Below are 20,045 nucleotides of genomic sequence, written 5' to 3'. Positions count from 1 at the left end.
TAGTTGATGTCACAGTACAGGTATAATACAACAGTGATGTCAGCAGTACAGAGATAATACACACAGTGATGTCCACAGTACAGAGATAATACAGCACAGTGATTGTCACAAGTACAGAGATAATAACACACAGGTGATGTCACAGTACAGGAGTAATACATACAGTACAGTGATGTCACAGTACAAGGATAATACACACAGTGATGTCACAGTACAGAGATAATACACACAGTGATGTCACAGTACAGGATAATACATACAGTACAGTGATGTCACAGTACAGAGATAATACACACAGTGATGTCACAGTACAGGATAATACACACAGTGATGTCACAGTACAGAGATAATACACACAGTGATGTCACAGTACAGGATAATACACACAGTGATGTCACAGTACAGGATAATACACACAGTGATGTCACAGTACAGGATAATACACACAGTGATGTCACAGTACAGGATAATACACACAGTGATGTCACAGTACAGGATAATACACACAGTGATGTCACAGTACAGAGATAATACACACAGTGATGTCACAGTACAGAGATAATACACACAGTGATGTCACAGTACAGAGATAATACACACAGTGATGTCACAGTACAGAGATAATACACACAGTGATGTCACAGTACAGGATAATACACACAGTGTAGATAATACACACAGTGATGTCATAGTACAGAGATAATACACACAGTGATGTCCACAGTACAGAGATAATACACACAGTGATGTCACAGTACAGGATAATACACACAGTGATGTCACAGTACAGAGATAATACACACAGTGATGTCACAGTACAGGATAATACACACAGTGATGTCACAGTACAGAGATAATACACACAGTGATGTCACAGTACAGAGATAATACACACAGTGATGTCACAGTACAGGATAATACACACAGTGATGTCACAGTACAGGATAATACACACAGTGATGTCACAGTACAGAGATAATACACACAGTGATGTCACAGTACAGGATAATACACACAGTGATGTCACAGTACAGGATAATACACACAGTGATGTCACAGTACAGGATAATACACACAGTGATGTCACAGTACAGGATAATACACACAGTGATGTCACAGTACAGGATAATACACACAGTGATGTCACAGTACAGAGATAATACACACAGTGATGTCACAGTACAGGATAATACACACAGTGATGTCACAGTACAGGATAATACACACAGTGATGTCACAGTACAGGGATAATACACACAGTGATGTCACAGTACAGGATAATACACACAGTGATGTCACAGTACAGGATAATACACACAGTGATGTCACAGTACAGGATAATACACACAGTGATGTCACAGTACAGGATAATACACACAGTGATGTCACAGTACAGAGATAATACACACAGTGATGTCACAGTACAGGATAATACACACAGTGATGTCACAGTACAGGATAATACACACAGTGATGTCACAGTACAGGATAATACACACAGTGATGTCACAGTACAGGATAATACACACAGTGATGTCACAGTACAGGATAATACACACAGTGATGTCACAGTACAGGATAATACACACAGTGATGTCACAGTACAGGATAATACACACAGTGATGTCACAGTACAGAGATAATACACACAGTGATGTCACAGTACAGGATAATACACACAGTGATGTCACAGTACAGAGATAATACACACAGTGATGTCACAGTACAGAGATAATACACACAGTGATGTCACAGTACAGAGATAATACACACAGTGATGTCACAGTACAGGATAATACACACAGTGATGTCACAGTACAGAGATAATACACACAGTGATGTCACAGTACAGAGATAATACACACAGTGATGTCACAGTACAGAGATAATACACACAGTGATGTCACAGTACAGGATAATACACACAGTGATGTCACAGTACAGAGATAATACACACAGTGATGTCACAGTACAGGATAATACACACAGTGATGTCACAGTACAGAGATAATACACACAGTGATGTCACAGTACAGGATAATACACACAGTGATGTCACAGTACAAGGATAATACACACAGTGATGTCACAGTACAGAGATAATACACACAGTGATGTCACAGTACAGAGATAATACACACAGTGATGTCACAGTACAGAGATAATACACACAGTGATGTCACAGTACAGGATAATACATACAGTACAGTGATGTCACAGTACAGGATAATACACACAGTGATGTCACAGTACAGAGATAATACACACAGTGATGTCACAGTACAGAGATAATACACACAGTGATGTCACAGTACAGGATAATACATACAGTACAGTGATGTCACAGTACAGAGATAATACACACAGTGATGTCACAGTACAGGATAATACACACAGTGATGTCACAGTACAGAGATAATACACACAGTGATGTCACAGTACAGGATAATACACACAGTGATGTCACAGTACAGGATAATACACACAGTGATGTCACAGTACAGGATAATACACACAGTGATGTCACAGTACAGGATAATACACACAGTGATGTCACAGTACAGGATAATACACACAGTGATGTCACAGTACAGAGATAATACACACAGTGATGTCACAGTACAGAGATAATACACACAGTGATGTCACAGTACAGAGATAATACACACAGTGATGTCACAGTACAGGATAATACACACAGTGATGTCACAGTACAGAGATAATACACACAGTGATGTCACAGTACAGAGATAATACACACAGTGATGTCACAGTACAGAGATAATACACACAGTGATGTCACAGTACAGGATAATACACACAGTGATGTCACAGTACAGAGATAATACACACAGTGATGTCACAGTACAGAGATAATACACACAGTGATGTCACAGTACAGGATCAGTACAGGATAATACACACAGTGATGTCACAGTACAGGATAATACACACAGTGATGTCACAGTACAGGATAATACACACAGTGATGTCACAGTACAGGATAATACACACAGTGATGTCACAGTACAGAGATAATACACACAGTGATGTCACAGTACAGGATAATACACACAGTGATGTCACAGTACAGGATAATACACACAGTGATGTCACAGTACAAGGATAATACACACAGTGATGTCACAGTACAGAGATAATACACACAGTGATGTCACAGTACAGGGATAATACACACAGTGATGTCACAGTACAGAGATAATACACACAGTGATGTCACAGTACAGGATAATACATACAGTACAGTGATGTCACAGTACAGGATAATACACACAGTGATGTCACAGTACAGGATAATACACACAGTGATGTCACAGTACAGGATAATACACACAGTGAAGTCACAGTACAGAGATAATACACACAGTGATGTCACAGTACAGGGTAATACACACAGTGATGTCACAGTACAGAGATAATACACACAGTGATGTCACAGTACAGGGATAATACACACAGTGATGTCACAGTACAGGGATAATACACAGTGATGTCACAGTACAGAGATAATACACACAGTGATGTCACAGTACAGGGATAATACACACAGTGATGTCACAGTACAGGATAATACACACAGTGATGTCACAGTACAGAGATAATACACACAGTGATGTCACAGTACAGGATAATACACACAGTGATGTCACAGTACAGGATAATACACACAGTGATGTCACAGTACAGGATAATACACACAGTGATGTCACAGTACAGGATAATACACACAGTGATGTCACAGTACAGGATAATACACACAGTGATGTCACAGTACAGAGATAATACACACAGTGATGTCACAGTACAGGATAATACACACAGTGATGTCACAGTACAGGATAATACACACAGTGATGTCACAGTACAGGATAATACACACAGTGATGTCACAGTACAGGATAATACACACAGTGATGTCACAGTACAGAGATAATACACACAGTGATGTCACAGTACAGGATAATACACACAGTGATGTCACAGTACAGAGATAATACACACAGTGATGTCACAGTACAGAGATAATACTCACAGTGATGTCACAGTACAGAGATAATACACACAGTGATGTCACAGTACAGGATAATACACACAGTGATGTCACAGTACAGGGATAATACACACAGTGATGTCACAGTACAGGATAATACACACAGTGATGTCACAGTACAGGATAATACACACAGTGATGTCACAGTACAGGATAATACACACAGTGATGTCACAGTACAGAGATAATACACACAGTGATGTCACAGTACAGGGATAATACACACAGTGATGTCACAGTACAGGATAATACACACAGTGATGTCACAGTACAGAGATAATACACACAGTGATGTCACAGTACAGAGATCCTCCTCTAGCGCCTCCTGGAGTCTCTGGGTTGTTGGTGTATTACTGGATGGATCTTCAGGACTGAGAGCCTTTAAACCACTTTCCCTTTATGAGGGACAGAGTTTCTCCTTCTAATAGCTCAGAATTCACTAATAAGATGTACGGTGATGACGTTTTCTACACTGGACAACCCCTTTATAACCAGTAAGACACAGAGTCAGAGTCGGCGGTTCCTCCAGAAGTTCCGGTTTCCTCGCAGTAATATAATCTGGAGATGTCCCGGCCCTTCGTGTCTTGTACAGAGGTGACAGAATGTTCTTCGTGGTGCCATCTGGGGCGGTCATTGTCCCCGTTGTTTACTTATAGGCTGCCCGGGGCGATGTCCTTGTCCTTGATTCTTCTATTGTCCCCCCACCCTAATCTGTAGGTGGCGCCGTTTTCTGTTCCTTCTTTATCTTTGGATGAGTAAAACAAGAAACTGGTGAATCCCAAAGATGCGTCAGATCTGTAAAGCCTGGAAGTGGGGGCCAGCATGGAAAGGGTTAAAGGGAATGGGGCGCAGATACCAAAACGTGTCACTGATTTCTACTGTTGACATTTTCTGATTTTTTTATTCTATTTCCTGTACTTTATTATGGGGCGGCCATCTTGCTTGATCTTCTCCAGGGTCCAGGACTCAGCTGAGGACTGGAGACATCAGTTTTGTTAATAACACATCTCTTTCCTTGCTATACTCCCCGCTCCACAACCCCCGGCGGCTCCTTAAGTTTCCGCTCTCTGACCTCTCTGTGGTTGGCGTCTTTTCCAGGTGATGTATAGAACTTCTGTGACTGACCTGGACAGGGGCGATGCGAGTGGTCGCAGATACGTGATAGATAAGCAGGGAAAGGTTCAGTCATTTTTATTAGATGGGTCCGCTGTACATTCTGTTCTGTCCTGAGACTTGTAGTTCCTCGGCCTTGTCTAATATTGCTGAGTCCATGGCAGAGTTTCTAGATGTTCTGTGCAGAGTCCTGCAAACCTCCTCCATGTGAGTCACCCCCTAGGATAAGTCTAAGGGGCTCTTGGAGACCCCGTATTCAGGTAAGTTATGTCCTATCCAGGGGACAAGTGTCTGAGCCCCGGAGCCCCACCCGAGACCCCCCATCCATGAGAACCTGACCAGTACTGGACTAACTGGTTTACTGGCCAGCAGGACAAGCTGCAGGGACTGGACAGAGTCCCCATAGTGATCAGCTACTCCCTAGGAGGATCCCCCTTAGGCTGTCCTCACACATGGCAGCCATGGCAGGGATACAGGAGCCGCCTTTTTCTTTTCGGTGTTTGCAGATAATGGCTCCGTTCCATTTCTGTCACCCCGAGGTGAAAATGTGGAATGTAATCTGTCCCGTGTGTAAGGCGAGCCGCGGCTGGTGTGTCCCGCGCCGGCTCATTGGACGCTTTTATGTTTTGTCCTCACATTATTGTTACGCTCCTAAAATAGGTTAATGTAAAACAGAGATCGGAGGATCCGGAGAAGATGGAGGCCGGCAAATACCTGACAGTCCTGTCCTATCTGCTGAGAGCCGGCCTGTCCTTACCCTACCAGGTGAGACGCGGACCAATGACTTGTATAGGGTCTATATACTCCTTGTATAGGGTGTATATATTCCTTGTATAGGGGTGTATGGACTTGTTGTATAGGGTCTATATACTCCTTGTATAGAGGTCTATGGACTTGTTGTATAGGGTCTATATACTCCTTGTATAGGGTCTATATATTCGTTGTATAGGGGTCTATAGACTTGTTGTGTAGGGTCTATATATTCCTTGTATAGGGGTCTATGGACTTGTTGTATAGGGGGTATTTATGGCCAAAGGGAAGGTGAAACATCAACTTGGGAGACCCTTTTGTGAGGTGATCCCCAAGGATTGAGGTCACGGCAAAAATGGGAATGTTCTTTAAATGGGGTGTGGCTAATATTATAGAGGGCGGCTCAGGCAATGGCATCGAACCTCAAAGAGCAAATCCAAAAACATTCCTAGCAGATCCATATATATTATATTAACCCCTGTGTCTGTCTTTTCATTGTGATGATCCCTGTGTCCCCTATACATTGTAATAACCCCTCTGTCTCTCTGTACATTGCAATATCCCCTGTGTCCCCATACATTGGAATAACCCCTCTTTCTCTGTATAAATTGTAATAACCCCGTGTCCCCTATACATTGTATAAACCCTGGTGTCCCCTATATATTGAGATATACCGTGTCCCCTATTCATTGTAGAAATTCCTGTGTCCCCTATACATTGTATCAATCCCTCTGTCTCTCTATACATTGTAATAACCGCTGTGTCCCCTATACATTTAACCCGTGTCCCCTATACATTGTATCAATCCCTCTGTCTCTCTATACAGTATAATAATCCGTGTCCCCTATACATTGTAATAACCGCTGTGTCCCCTATACATTGTAATCACCGCTGTGTCCCCTATACATGGTGTTTCCTATATTTGATAACACAGGTCGATGCTATAATGTGTCTGTTTTTCTTCTTAGACCGCAGATGAAATAGAAAGTCCCAATGGTGAGTGCTGACCTTATACAATTCTATAGGGTACAGGGAGCCAAAACACAACATAAAGGGGCCGAATCACTGAGACCTGCGCACAAGAAAACTGGCGAACAAGCCTGGAAAAATTAGGGAGATTTTTTGCACAAGTCTGAAGTTTTGTGAAAGTTTTAACTTTTTAAGTTTTGTGTTCATACACCACTTTTCACGGAGAGGGCACAGAGGGGGTGTGGAGGGACACAGAGGGGGTGGGGAGGGGGCACGGAGGGGGCGTACAGGGGCACGGAGGGAGCGGGGAGGGGGCGTGCAGGGCCACAGAGGGGCACGGAGGGGGCATGGAGGGTCTGTCAGATTTATAATACTGGAAATCTACACTAGGAAGGAGATGGCCTAGATACCGGCTTAGACGCACCAATGTATAAGGAACCTCATCAAAAACGAGGCACAAGATCCCAGCGGGAATATCAGGAGCAGAAGCGGAAACTCCGGCCTCATAAATCAGCCCCAAAGATTCTGAATCCTATAAAGACCAAATGAAGAAAAAAATGTAAATGCCCTCAATATTTGGTGTGACCTTTGCTCTTTGAAGGAGGAGTCCTGGAATTGATGATCCGGCCCCCACAGAATTAGTCCAGTCTGTCTTGGATGACAAGAAGAGAGAGACGGATTGGAGCAAGCAACATCCAGAGAAGATCTGGGCTTAGCTCTCCAAGATGGCGGCGGGAACAACCTCTCGGCCCAGGTCTGCCAAAAACGGTCTGTATCAAGAAGAAGGCAAAGGGCAAAGGTCACACCGAATATTAATGGGATTTACATTTCTCTTTTCTTCATTCACTTCATAAAATAAACTATTAACCCTTCTATTGCTTCCCGATCAGCATTTTAACCCACACCTGCCTAAAACTTTTACACAGTACCACATAGTAAAATATGGTGTAATCAGTTACCGCAGGAGTCCCCGACCCGACCCACTCCATGCAAGCACAGACCTTCTGCTCCGGACCCGAGTTGTCAGACTGGTCACTTGTATACACTGTAACCTCTTTGATACCTCTTGTCTGTTTCTGCAGGGTCTGAGAATTCGGAGGACGACATCTTCAGTATAAACATCAAACAGGACAAAGGTAACACCGAAAACACCAAATACCGAACCCATAGAACAACCGCCGGGGTGTAACGGGGTAAAAGACAATAAACAAGAGAAAAAACCCTCAAATATCTATAGAACTATTATACCCATCTATAGGGTCAGCAGAGAGGGCGATGGACTCAAATAATAGTATGGGGTATGTATGGGATATATATGGGATGTATTAGATATATATGGGATATGTTTGTAGCGTATGTGATTTATATGGGATCTTTGGGCTATATATGGGATATGCATGGAGTGTATGTGATTTATATGGGATATATATGGGATATGCATGGAGTGTATGTGATTTATATGGGATATATATGGGATATGCATGGAGTGTATGTGATTTATATGGGATGTCTAGTATATAGGGGGTACGTCCCACTCTTGTATATTCTTAGGACACTATTCGATCTTGTATAGTCTCCTGTCTGTCTCAGTCCCGTAAGCCTGGCCCATCCTATACGTACCTCTCCCTATAGCTGCAGCTCATGCCCTGCTTGATCTCCTTATCTGTCCTTCTAATCTTTGGCTTGGTCTTGTTATATACAGGCAGTAAGAGGCTGCTCCGCCATGGAGATATCGCCGTCCCCTTGGGCCGCAGTGCCCTGGGCTGCCCGGGTCTAGGATGCTTCTGGCCAAAATCCAGCTCTGGAGTAGTTGCCGTCCCCTACACGTTGTCTTCTGACTACTGTAAGCTGTTGTAGATATCTATGAGGTGGCTCCTAAGTCGTTGTACCTCTGGACTGACCTCTCTACCGTCTCTTGTTCCCGCAGCCCCTGCCAACGCCGCCATCATCCAATCGGCCATATTGGAATATTCTGCCCTGACTTGTATCCGCTTTGTGGAAAGGAAAACGGAGACAGATTATATCCAGATCCGCTCAGTGGATGGGTGAGTAATATGGACGCTCTGCCGAGCACGTAGGGGCCCTTATTAATGGGAGATATATCAATGTTTAGAATGATACATGTATATAGGTTCCTATTCGGCACTGTATATATATATACAGTTAGGGCCAGAAATATTTGGACAGTGACACAAGTTTTGTTATTTTAGCTGTTTACTAAAACATGTTCAGAAATACAATGATATATATAATATGGGCTGAAAGTGCACACTGCCAGCTGCAATATGAGAGTTTCCACATCCAAATCGGAGAAAGGGTTTAGGAATCATAGCTCTGTAATGCATAGCCTCCTCTTTTTCAAGGGACCAAAAGTAATTGGACAATGGACTCTAAGGGCTGCAATTAACTCTGAAGGCATCTCCCTCGTAAACCTGTAATCAATGAAGTAGTTTAAAGGTCTGGGGTTGATTCCAGGTGTGAGGTTTTGCATTTGGAAGCTGTTGCTGTGACCAGACAACATGCGGTCAAAGGAACTCTCAATTGAGGTGAAGCAGAACATCCTGAGGCTGAAAAAAAAAGAAAAAAATTCATCAGAGAGATAGCAGACATGCTTGGAGTAGCAAAATCAACAGTCGGGTACATTCTAAGAAAAAAGGAATTGACTGGTGAGCTTGGGAACTCAAAAAGGCCTGGGCGTCCACGGATGACAACAGTGGTGGATGATCGCCGCATACTTTCTTTGGTCAAGAAGAACCCGTTCACAACATCAACTGAAGTCCAGAACCCTCTCAGTGAAGTAGGTGTATCTGTCTCTAAGTCAACAGTAAAGAGAAGACTCCATGAAAGTAAATACAAAGGGTTCACATCTAGATGCAAACCATTCATCAATTCCAAAAATAGACAGGCCAGAGTTACATTTGCTGAAAAACACCTCAAGAAGCCAGCTCAGTTCTGGAAAAGTATTCTATGGACAGATGAGACAAAGATCAACCTGTACCAGAATGATGGGAAGAAAAAAGTTTGGAGAAGAAAGGGAACGGCACATGATCCAATTCACACCACATCCTCTGTAACACATGGTGGAGGCAACGTGATGGCATGGGCATGCATGGCTTTCAATGGCGGCACTGGGTCACTTGTGTTTATTGATGACATAACAGCAGACAAGAGTAGCCGGATGAATTCTGAAGTGTACCGGGATATACTTTCAGCCCAGATTCAGCCCAGATTCTGCCAAGTTGATCGGACGGCGCTTCATAGTCCAGATGGACAATGACCCCAAGCATACAGCCAAAGCTACCCAGGAGTTCATGAGTGCAAAAAAGTGGAACATTCTGCAATGGCCAAGTCACTCACCAGATCTTACCCCAATTGAGCATGCATTTCACTTGCTCAAATCCAGACTTAAGGCGGAAAGACACACAAACAAGCAAGACCTGAAGGCTGCGGCTGTAACGGCCTGGCAAAGCATTAAGAAGGAGGAAACCCAGCGTTTGGTGATGTCCATGGGTTCCAGACTTAAGGCAGTGATTGCCTCCAAAGGATTCACAACAAAATATTGAAAATAAAAATATTTTGTTTGGGTTATGTTTATTTGTCCAATTACTTTTGAGCTCCTAAAATGTGGAGTGTTTGTAAAGAAATGTCTACAATTCCTACATTTTCTATCAGAGATTTTTGTTCAACCCTTCAAATTAAACGTTACAATCTGCACTTGAATTCTGTTGTAGAGGTTTCATTTCAAAACCAATGTGGTGGCATGCAGAGCCCAACTCGCGAAAATTGTGTCACTGTCCAAATATTTCTGGCCCTAACTGTATATATATGACAGAATACGCCATTGTGTTGCCGCACAGTGTGAATAGGCTCCTCTTCCCATTCCTGTCATGTTGCTTCTATTTCTGATCGGTTCGAGCTTCTTCCGTCTTCACTTCTTTTGGAAATTTCCCTCCTTGCCTTAGAGGCCACAAGATAAGGGTAAAACGAAGACAGTATAAGGAGTAGGGGGCCGAATCCTGGAGCGGCGGTGGCCATGGGCTCATAGGTTACCCAGGACTTGGGGGTCACGCATAGAAAACAATGGAGTCGGGGGATGGTGTGAGGTGTGGAGAGCAATAAAAAATTATGTTTGGAATGTTCCCCTCTGCCCCGGCCAGTCAGGACAGTTGGGTGGAGGCCGAGCCCAGCTGGTCTGGAGTATCATGGAGAAGGTTATGTGTATCTGGAGAAAGCAGGGCCAATCATACGGACAATCAAGAACAACAAGTGTTGAGTATTTTTCTGGGTCTACCAGGGTCCCAGCAGGTCTTCTCTCCTCGAGGTTCTTCTTCTAGACGTCTTCCTTCTTCCTCTCTCTCTCACGTTCTCCCTGTTCTTTCTTTATCTCTCAGTTTCTTTCCATTTCTCTCTAGAATTTTTCTCTCTAGAAAGTCCTCTGATGATTCGGATGCTCCTTCAGATGCTGGTCCTATCTAGGCAGGATTGGAGGACCCCAGGACCTTTCTCTACTCAACCCTGGCTGTCTATCCAAAGGGATTGTACAACACGAACTCAACCACGTCCTGGGACTTGTCCATGAACACATGAGGAGCGACCGCGACATCTACGTGGACATAAACTGGATGTATATATCAGACGGTAATGTCACATGTACGGTACATATTATATGGGATGTACTTAATGTATGTACACAGTGACTGTACCAGCAGAATAGTGAGCGCAGCTCTGGAGTATAATACAGGATAAGTAATGTAATGTATGTACACAGTGACTGTACCAGCAGAATAGTGAGCGCAGCTCTGGGGTATAATACAGGATAAGTAATGTAATGTACGTACACAGTGACTACACCAGCAGAATAGTGAGCGCAGCTCTGGAGTATAATACAGGATAAGTAATGTAATGTATGTACACAGTGACTGTACCAGCAGAATAGTGAGCGCAGCTCTGGAGTATAATACAGGATAAGTAATGTAATGTATGTACACAGTGACTGTACCAGCAGAATAGTGAGCGCAGCTCTGGAGTATAATACAGGATAAGTAATGTAATGTATGTACACAGTGACTGTACCAGCAGAATAGTGAGCGCAGCTCTGGGGTATAATACAGGATAAGTAATGTAATGTATGTACACAGTGACTGTACCAGCAGAATAGTGAGCGCAGCTCTGGGGTATAATACAGGATAAGTAATGTAATGTATGTACACAGTGACTGTACCAGCAGAATAGTGAGCGCAGCTCTGGAGTATAATACAGGAGAAGTAATGTAATGTATGTACACAGTGACTGTACCAGCAGAATAGTGAGCGCAGCTCTGGAGTATAATACAGGATAAGTAATGTAATGTATGTACACAGTGACCAGCAGAATAGTGAGCGCAGCTCTGGAGTATAATACAGGATAAGTAATGTAATGTATGTACACAGTGACTGTACCAGCAGAATAGTGAGCGCAGCTCCGGAGTATAATACAGGATAAGTAATGTAATGTATGTACACAGTGACTGCACCAGCAGAATAGTGAGCGCAGCTCTGGAGTATAATACAGGATAAGTAATGTAATGTATGTACACAGTGACTGTACCAGCAGAATAGTGAGTGCAGCTCTGGGGTATAATACAGGATAAGTAATGTAATGTATGTACACAGTGACCAGCAGAATAGTGAGCGCAGCTCTGGAGTATAATACAGGATAAGTAATGTAATGTATGTACAGAGTGACTGCACTAGCAGAATAGTGAGTGCAGCTCTGGGGTATAATACAGGATAAGTAATGTAATGTATGTACACAGTGACTGTACCAGCAGAATAGTGAGCGCAGCTCTGGGGTATAATACAGGATAAGTAATGTAATGTATGTACACAGTGACTGTACCAGCAGAATAGTGAGCGCAGCTCTGGGGTATAATACAGGATAAGTAATGTAATGTATGTACACAGTGACCAGCAGAATAGTGAGCGCAGCTCTGGGGTATAATACAGGATAAGTAATGTAATGTATGTACACAGTGACTGTACCAGCAGAATAGTGAGCGCAGCTCTGGGGTATAATACAGGATAAGTAATGTAATGTATGTACACAGTGACCAGCAGAATAGTGAGCGCAGCTCTGGAGTATAATACAGGATAAGTAATGTAATGTATGTACACAGTGACTGTACCAGCAGAATAGTGAGCGCAGCTCTGGGGTATAATACAGGATAAGTAATGTAATGTATGTACACAGTGACTGTACCAGCAGAATAGTGAGCGCAGCTCTGGGGTATAATACAGGATAAGTAATGTAATGTATGTACACAGTGACTGCACCAGCAGAATAGTGAGCGCAGCTCTGGAGTATAATACAGGATAAGTAATGTAATGTATGTACACAGTGACTGTACCAGCAGAATAGTGAGCGCAGCTCTGGAGTATAATACAGGATAAGTAATGTAATGTATGTACACAGTGACTGCACCAGCAGAATAGTGAGCGCAGCTCTGGAGTATAATACAGGATAAGTAATGTAATGTATGTACACAGTGACCAGCAGAATAGTGAGCGCAGCTCTGGAGTATAATGCAGGATCAGTAATGTAATGTATGTACACAGTGACTGTACCAGCAGAATAGTGAGCACAGCTCTGGGGTATAATACAGGATAAGTAATGTAATGTATGTACACAGTGACTGCACCAGCAGAATAGTGAGCGCAGCTCTGGAGTATAATACAGGATAAGTAATGTAATGTATGTACACAGTGACTGCACCAGCAGAATAGTGAGCGCAGCTCTGGAGTATAATACAGGATAAGTAATGTAATGTATGTACACAGTGACTGCACCAGCAGAATAGTGAGCGCAGCTCTGGAGTATAATACAGGATAAGTAATGTATGTACACAGTGATTGCACCAGCAGAATAGTGAGCGCAGCTCTGGAGTATAATACAGGATAAGTAATGTAATGTATGTACACAGTGACTGCAACAGCAGAATAGTGAGCGCAGCTCTGGAGTATAATACAGGATAAGTAATGTAATGTATGTACACAGTGACTGCACCAGCAGAATAGTGAGCGCAGCTCTGGAGTATAATACAGGATAAGTAATGTAATGTATGTACACAGTGACTGCACCAGCAGAATAGTGAGTGCAGCTCTGGAGTATAATACCGGATAAGTAATGTAATGTATGTACACAGTGACTGCATCAGCAGAATAGTGAGCGCAGCTCTGGAGTATAATACAGGATAAGTAATGTAATGTATGTACACAGTGACTGTACCAGCAGAATACTGAGCGCAGCTCTGGAGTATAATACAGGATAAGTAATGTAATGTATGTACACAGTGACTGTACCAGCAGAATAGTGAGTGTAGCTCTGGAGTATAATACAGGATAAGTAATGTAATGTATGTACACAGTGACTGCACCAGCAGAATAGTGAGCGCAGCTCTGGAGTATAATACAGGATATAACTATACATAGCTAATACAATGTATATACAAAGTGATTATTATATAATTTTCCTTTTTACATATACACAGCCTACAAAAGCAACTTTGAGAAGTCGCAGCCAGACACCAATAACCTGGGCTTGCAGTACGATTACACGTCTGTGATGCATTATGGAAGGTAATTGAACAAGTCATTAAGTCCTTTACGTACTGACCAATCAGAAAGAGCCTCTCATTGTTATAAAGCTCTTTGGGGAATGAAGTCTGATCTGATTGGCTGCTACCTGGATGTTATCCCCTTGTTTTGTATCTCCCTCTATATGGTCAGATTTGCCTTCACCAGTGTCCCCGGACAGCCCACAATAGTACCAAAGCCGGATGCCAGCGTCTCTATAGGGCAGAGGAACGGACTGAGCAGCCTGGACCTGATGAAGATAAATCGTCTCTATCAATGTGGTGAGGAGGTGACACCTTTACTATGAGATTATATACACACCTCTAAGCGCTCGGACCCCTCCAATCTGTTATTTCCTATCCTGTGCACAGAGGGGTAACTCCTTTAACCATTTGGACCACAGATCAGTTTTCCCCACCTAACATGTCTGAGATTCGTTCAGGTCTCATCCACTTTCCTGCTGTTCTAGTCCAGATATCTGACCAGTAAATCAGCAGCGTTTCCATCCAGTGTGAACGCCCCCCCAAGTCACCGGTGTTCATGCCGTTCACGTTCTTGACCTCTCTACATTTGTTATCTCCGTGTTTTTTCTCATAGACGTCTGTAGTTTTCTTCTCTGTGACACTTCGGGGACATTTCACCCCCCATCAATGAACCGGCCGGACTGTGTGTGGCTCATCCGTGTTCCAACAAACAAGGTATGTCATGGACATGTGATCCGGTGCCGCATGTCTGGGGCGTATTGACATATCATGTGTATATTTTAGAGACCTCCTTGTGGCTCCAGCGCCTCCATTATTATACTGAACCCGGTCTATGTTTGTCTCAGTAGAACCTCTGGAGGATCCTAAAATGGGGTCCTGTTATAGTCTTGTAACCTACAAAGGGTTTTCAGGGACTTCTTAGTGGTGACTTGTCCTTCTCTTCTTCCATCTTAGTGATGACTTGTCCTTCTCTTCTTCCATCTTAGTGGTGACTTGTCCTTCTCTTCTTCCATCTTAGTGGTGACTTGTCCTTCTCTTCTTCCATCTTAGTGATGACTTGTCCTTCTCTTCTTCCATCTTAGTGATGACTTGTCCTTCTCTTCTTCCATCTTAGTGGTGACTTGTCCTTCTCTTCTTCCATCTTAGTGGTGACTTGTCCTTCTCTTCTTCCATCTTAGCGGTGACTTGTCCTTCTCTTCTTCCATCTTAGTGGTGACTTGTCCTTCTCTTCTTCCATCTTAGCAGTGACTTGTCCTTCTCTTCTTCCATCTTAGCGGTGACTTGTCCTTCTCTTCTTCCATCTTAGTGGTGACTTGTCCTTCTCTTCTTCCATCTTAGTGGTGACTTGTCCTTCTCTTCTTCCATCTTATTGGTGACTTGTCCTTCTCTTCTTCCATCTTAGCGGTGACTTGTCCTTCTCTTCTTCCATCTTAGCAGTGACTTGTCCTTCTCTTCTTCCATCTTAGCAGTGACTTGTCCTTCTCTTCTTCCATCTTAGCAGTGACTTGTCCTTCTCTTCTTCCATCTTAGCGGTGACTTGTCCTTCTCTTCTTCCATCTTAGTGGTGACTTGTCCTTCTCTTCTTCCATCTTAGCAGTGACTTGTCCTTCTCTTCTTCCATCTTAGCGGTGACTTGTCCTTCTCTTCTTCCATCTTAGTGATGACTTGTCCTTCTCTTCTTCCATCTTAGCGGTGACTTGTCCTTCTCTTCTTCCATCTTAGCAGTGAATTGTCCTTCTCTTCTTCCATCTTAGCGGTGACTTGCCCTTCTCTTCTTCCATCTTAGCGGTGACTTGCCCTTCTCTTCTTCCTTCTTAGCGGTGACTTGCCCTTCTCTTCTTCCTTCTTAGCGGTGACTTGTCCTTCTCTTCTTCCATCTTAGCGGTGACTTGTCCTTCTCTTCTTCCATCTTAGTGATGACTTGTCCTTCTCTTCTTCCATCTTAGCAGTGACTTGTCCTTCTCTTCTTCCATCTTAGTGATGACTTGTCCTTCTCTTCTTCCATCTTAGCGGTGACTTGTCCTTCTCTTCTTCCATCTTAGTGATGACTTGTCCTTCTCTTCTTCCATCTTAGTGGTGACTTGTCCTTCTCTTCTTCCATCTTAGTGGTGACTTGTCCTTCTCTTCTTCCATCTTAGTGGTGACTTGTCCTTCTCTTCTTCCATCTTAGCAGTGACTTGTCCTTCTCTTCTTCCATGTTTTAGGTGTTTTTGCAGTTTCTCACCTTCACCATGTCTGGCTCCTGCTATAGCGACTACCTGGTGGTTTATGATGGAGTCAGCAAGTCCGCCCCGATCCTTCTGAATGCGACATGTCGGACTGGAGCGCCCCCACCAATGGTGTCTACTGGGAACACGATGCTGGTGGAGATGTGGAGCAAGGAGAAGACAAGTTTCTCAGCCTCATATCACACAGGTAGAATGAGAGGGTCGAAATAGAAATTATAGCCCAATATCGGGAGCACATTTGGGATCTGCTTGAGATGGATCCAGGGTCAGACTTTATTGTCTCCCTTATTGTGGGTTTATTAAATCCTTTTACTTCTTCTTTAAGTGGTTTGTGGAGAAACTTACACAGCAGTTAAAGGGACATTGACGTCTCCAGGATATCCCACCAAGTATTTTCCATCTACTGACTGTAAATGGTCTATTGTGGCCCCTCCGGGGTACAAGGTGAGCAGCTGTAATACACAAGTTCTAATACACCCCCCCCCCGGGGTACAAAGTGAGCATCTGAAATACACATGTACTAATACACACCCCCGGGGTACAAGGTGAGCAGCTGTAATACACATGTACTAATACACACCCCCGGGGTACAAGGTGATCTGCCCTAATACACATGTACTAATACTCACCCCCCCGGGGTACAAGGTGATCTGCCCTAATATTTTCAATGATGATGTATGTAATAAAGTGACCTCCAAATATAAAACCACTTGTCATATATAAATAGTCCAGGTGAATATACGACAGTTTTTATAGATCTTATTAAAGAAATCGGTTTCCTTCTCCACTTATCAGTTACTTTTTACATAGAAGTGTCTGGAGAGGGAGGGGGACCTAGAAAAGACACAACTGCACGCAGCTCTCCTGACACTGCTGTATGTATAAGATACGACTACCTGCAGCGGCTACAATCTGTATACTGTGACTAAGCTCTCCCAACACTGCTACATCTATAAGTTAAGACTCCACTTCTGCCCAGAATGAGGCAATACATCATCCTCCTCCCACTCTCTATAGACTTCTATGCAAAAAGGAAACAGATTTCTTTCTAAACTTTCATCTATTCCCTTGGACTTAATAACTTGATGATTTGGACCTAATACCCCCCATAGGTGCAGCTGAGTTTCACCTCCTTTGCCCTGGAGCTCTCCCGTAACTGTATCTACGACTACCTCTCCGTCCTGCACGGGGACTCCTCAGCGTCAGCAAAGTTTTGTGGATCCAAAAAGATGCCGCCGATGGTGTCTCCAGGGAACTGGGTGCTGCTAGAGTTTCACACTGATAGATCGGTGCAGAGCACCGGCTTCCAGGTCAGGTATATTTGGGGTAAGTGAGGAACCTGAAGACTAACAAGACCATTGGCAAGTGACAGATGAAGCAGAGTTAACGTTGTTGTTTATTCCTTAGCTTGAGGTTAGAGAGGAGACAAAGATGGAAAAGTGCCCAAACTCTAATCTATATACATATATTCATACCCTTCCTATAGAAGACCTACTGAAGTGCCTGAAGCTTCTCCTATAACTTCAAGATCTTGTTCAGCTGACAGCTATTCCTGCTAATCCCTTTTCTATACCTGCACACTCATATATATAGGCAGTCCATGAATTATAGCAAACTCTGGGGCAGTCAGGGTGGGCATAAAGCAGGAGACCCCATCATACTGACCTACCCCAGCAGTGCGTTGTACAGTCCTGCTCCTCCGTCCCCTAGGGTAGAGGGGCTGACATGGCTGCTGACCTCACAGACACCGATGACATCACTCACATACATCACCTGTGTCCACTAAGGCCTAAGGTCTCAGGGTTATGTGAGCCCCTCCACTCCCAGCCTGGTAAGTCCCAGTACAGGAGATAAAAGGGGACCAGGGCTGTAGATCAGGGGACCAGGGCTGTAGATCAGAGCACCAGGGATAGGTGAGGGGGGCTTTATTCTGTTTTACACCCACCCTGAACACTCCTACATTTGCTTTAATTCACAGACAACCCCTTTAAATACATACTGTTGAGTAAAGCACAGCCCAGACTCCTCTGACATGGGCCTAACTCCTGGGGGTAGAAAGGACCGTGCGTGCTAAAATACGTACACAAACCGCTCCCCACTGTGGCAGCTGTGATGTCACATCCCCTGTATACAATCTGTATACTGCAACGTGCCATCACTGCTAAAGCTGATCCGTGCACAGAGCGGTGGAAGTGATGGCCGGCCCAGGGCAGGAATGGAGGGGAAGGGGTGCAGGTCAGGACCAGGCACATTTAATGTCTAACCCTGCTGCATACAGTAACATGCCCAGACACCTGTATAATGTAAGGCTGGGGTCACAAGGGTCGGGCACGCTGCTGAACTTCCATCAGGATATTCCGAAAACCCATCACAGCAAAAACTTCCAACCTGCAGGAATTGCTGCATTGCAAATGTTAAATCTGCCGGTGACACCCCGAGAGCCGGAGCGCAGGAGACTTTGTGTATCAGGATCCAGTTTGCAGCCTTGGGGCCTTGCAGTAGGATGGCCGCGGTGCGCTGACTGACTGTGACTACTGTCCAGTGTCCCCGACCATAACCTGTATCTCATGTATGACAGTGAGGACAATATGGAGGACACGGAATGGACAATGCGTCTAATGTGGTCTATTTTATCTTTGTAGTCTGAGTGGAGACCTGAGGACACACCTGTGCGGGGACCACAAGACGCAGCCTCTGTACTGTACCCAATAAACCCAGTAATGAGAAACCGCTGGCGTCTGTCTCTGCTCTCACTCCTGGCGGCGTCCCCTGGACTAATATAATCTATATACAGATATACAGAGACTGCTGAATATACAGCCACCACTGAAGGGTTAAAGGGCTAGTCTCATCCTTATGACACATCCACAGCAGCGTATACAAGAGATAAACTGAATACACACAAAATAAGCCGAGTATACAGGAAGTAACAGGAGTATACAGGAGATAAGCTGAGTATACAGGAGGTAACAGGAGATAACAGGAGTATACAGGAGGTAAGCGGAGTATACAGGAAATAAGCCGAGTATACAGGAGATAAGTGGAGTATACAGGAGATAACAGGAGTATACAGGAGGTAAGCAGAGTATACAGGAGGTAAGCCGAGTATACAGGAGATAAGCCGAGTATACAGGAGATAAGCGGAGTATACAGGAGATAACAGGAGTATACAGGAGGTAAGCAGAGTATACAGGAGGTAAGCGGAGTATACAGGAGGTAAGAAGAGTATACAGGAGGTAACAGGAGATAACAGGAGTATACAGGAGATAACAGGAGTATACAGGAGGTAAGCAGAGTATACAGGAAATAAGCAGAGTAT

General features: G+C 43.8%; 1 protein-coding gene across 1 annotated transcript; it reads left to right on the top strand.

Annotated features, from left to right (window-relative positions):
- The first annotated feature begins 5,881 nt into the window (after nucleotides 1-5,881).
- Nucleotides 5,882-19,438, top strand: LOC142213490 (hatching enzyme 1.2-like). The gene is made up of 13 exons (XM_075281840.1): nucleotides 5,882-5,950; nucleotides 6,904-6,931; nucleotides 7,987-8,040; nucleotides 8,607-8,747; nucleotides 8,832-8,949; nucleotides 11,364-11,542; nucleotides 14,430-14,517; nucleotides 14,668-14,795; nucleotides 15,112-15,212; nucleotides 16,703-16,913; nucleotides 17,052-17,170; nucleotides 17,839-18,041; nucleotides 19,369-19,438. Exons 1-13 carry the CDS (start codon nucleotides 5,882-5,884, stop codon nucleotides 19,436-19,438), a joined length of 1,509 nt encoding a protein of 502 aa, XP_075137941.1.
- Nucleotides 19,439-20,045: the final 607 nt, after the last annotated feature.

Source organism: Leptodactylus fuscus, chromosome 7 (genome assembly GCF_031893055.1).
Source record: "Leptodactylus fuscus isolate aLepFus1 chromosome 7, aLepFus1.hap2, whole genome shotgun sequence".
In the NCBI taxonomy this organism is placed as follows: domain Eukaryota; kingdom Metazoa; phylum Chordata; class Amphibia; order Anura; family Leptodactylidae; genus Leptodactylus; species Leptodactylus fuscus.
The sequence above is the reverse complement of the archived record's forward strand: the minus strand, read 5'-3'. Positions and strand labels throughout refer to the sequence as shown.

Excerpts from the sequence above, each read along its gene's own strand:
- LOC142213490 (XM_075281840.1), top strand. The coding sequence starts at position 5,882 with ATGGAGGCCGGCAAATACCTGACAGTCCTGTCCTATCTGCTGAGAGCC. Across the intron at positions 5,951-6,903 it reads GCCTGTCCTTACCCTACCAG|ACCGCAGATGAAATAGAAAG; the intron begins GTGAGACGCGGA and ends TTTTCTTCTTAG. Across the intron at positions 17,171-17,838 it reads TGGCCCCTCCGGGGTACAAG|GTGCAGCTGAGTTTCACCTC; the intron begins GTGAGCAGCTGT and ends TACCCCCCATAG.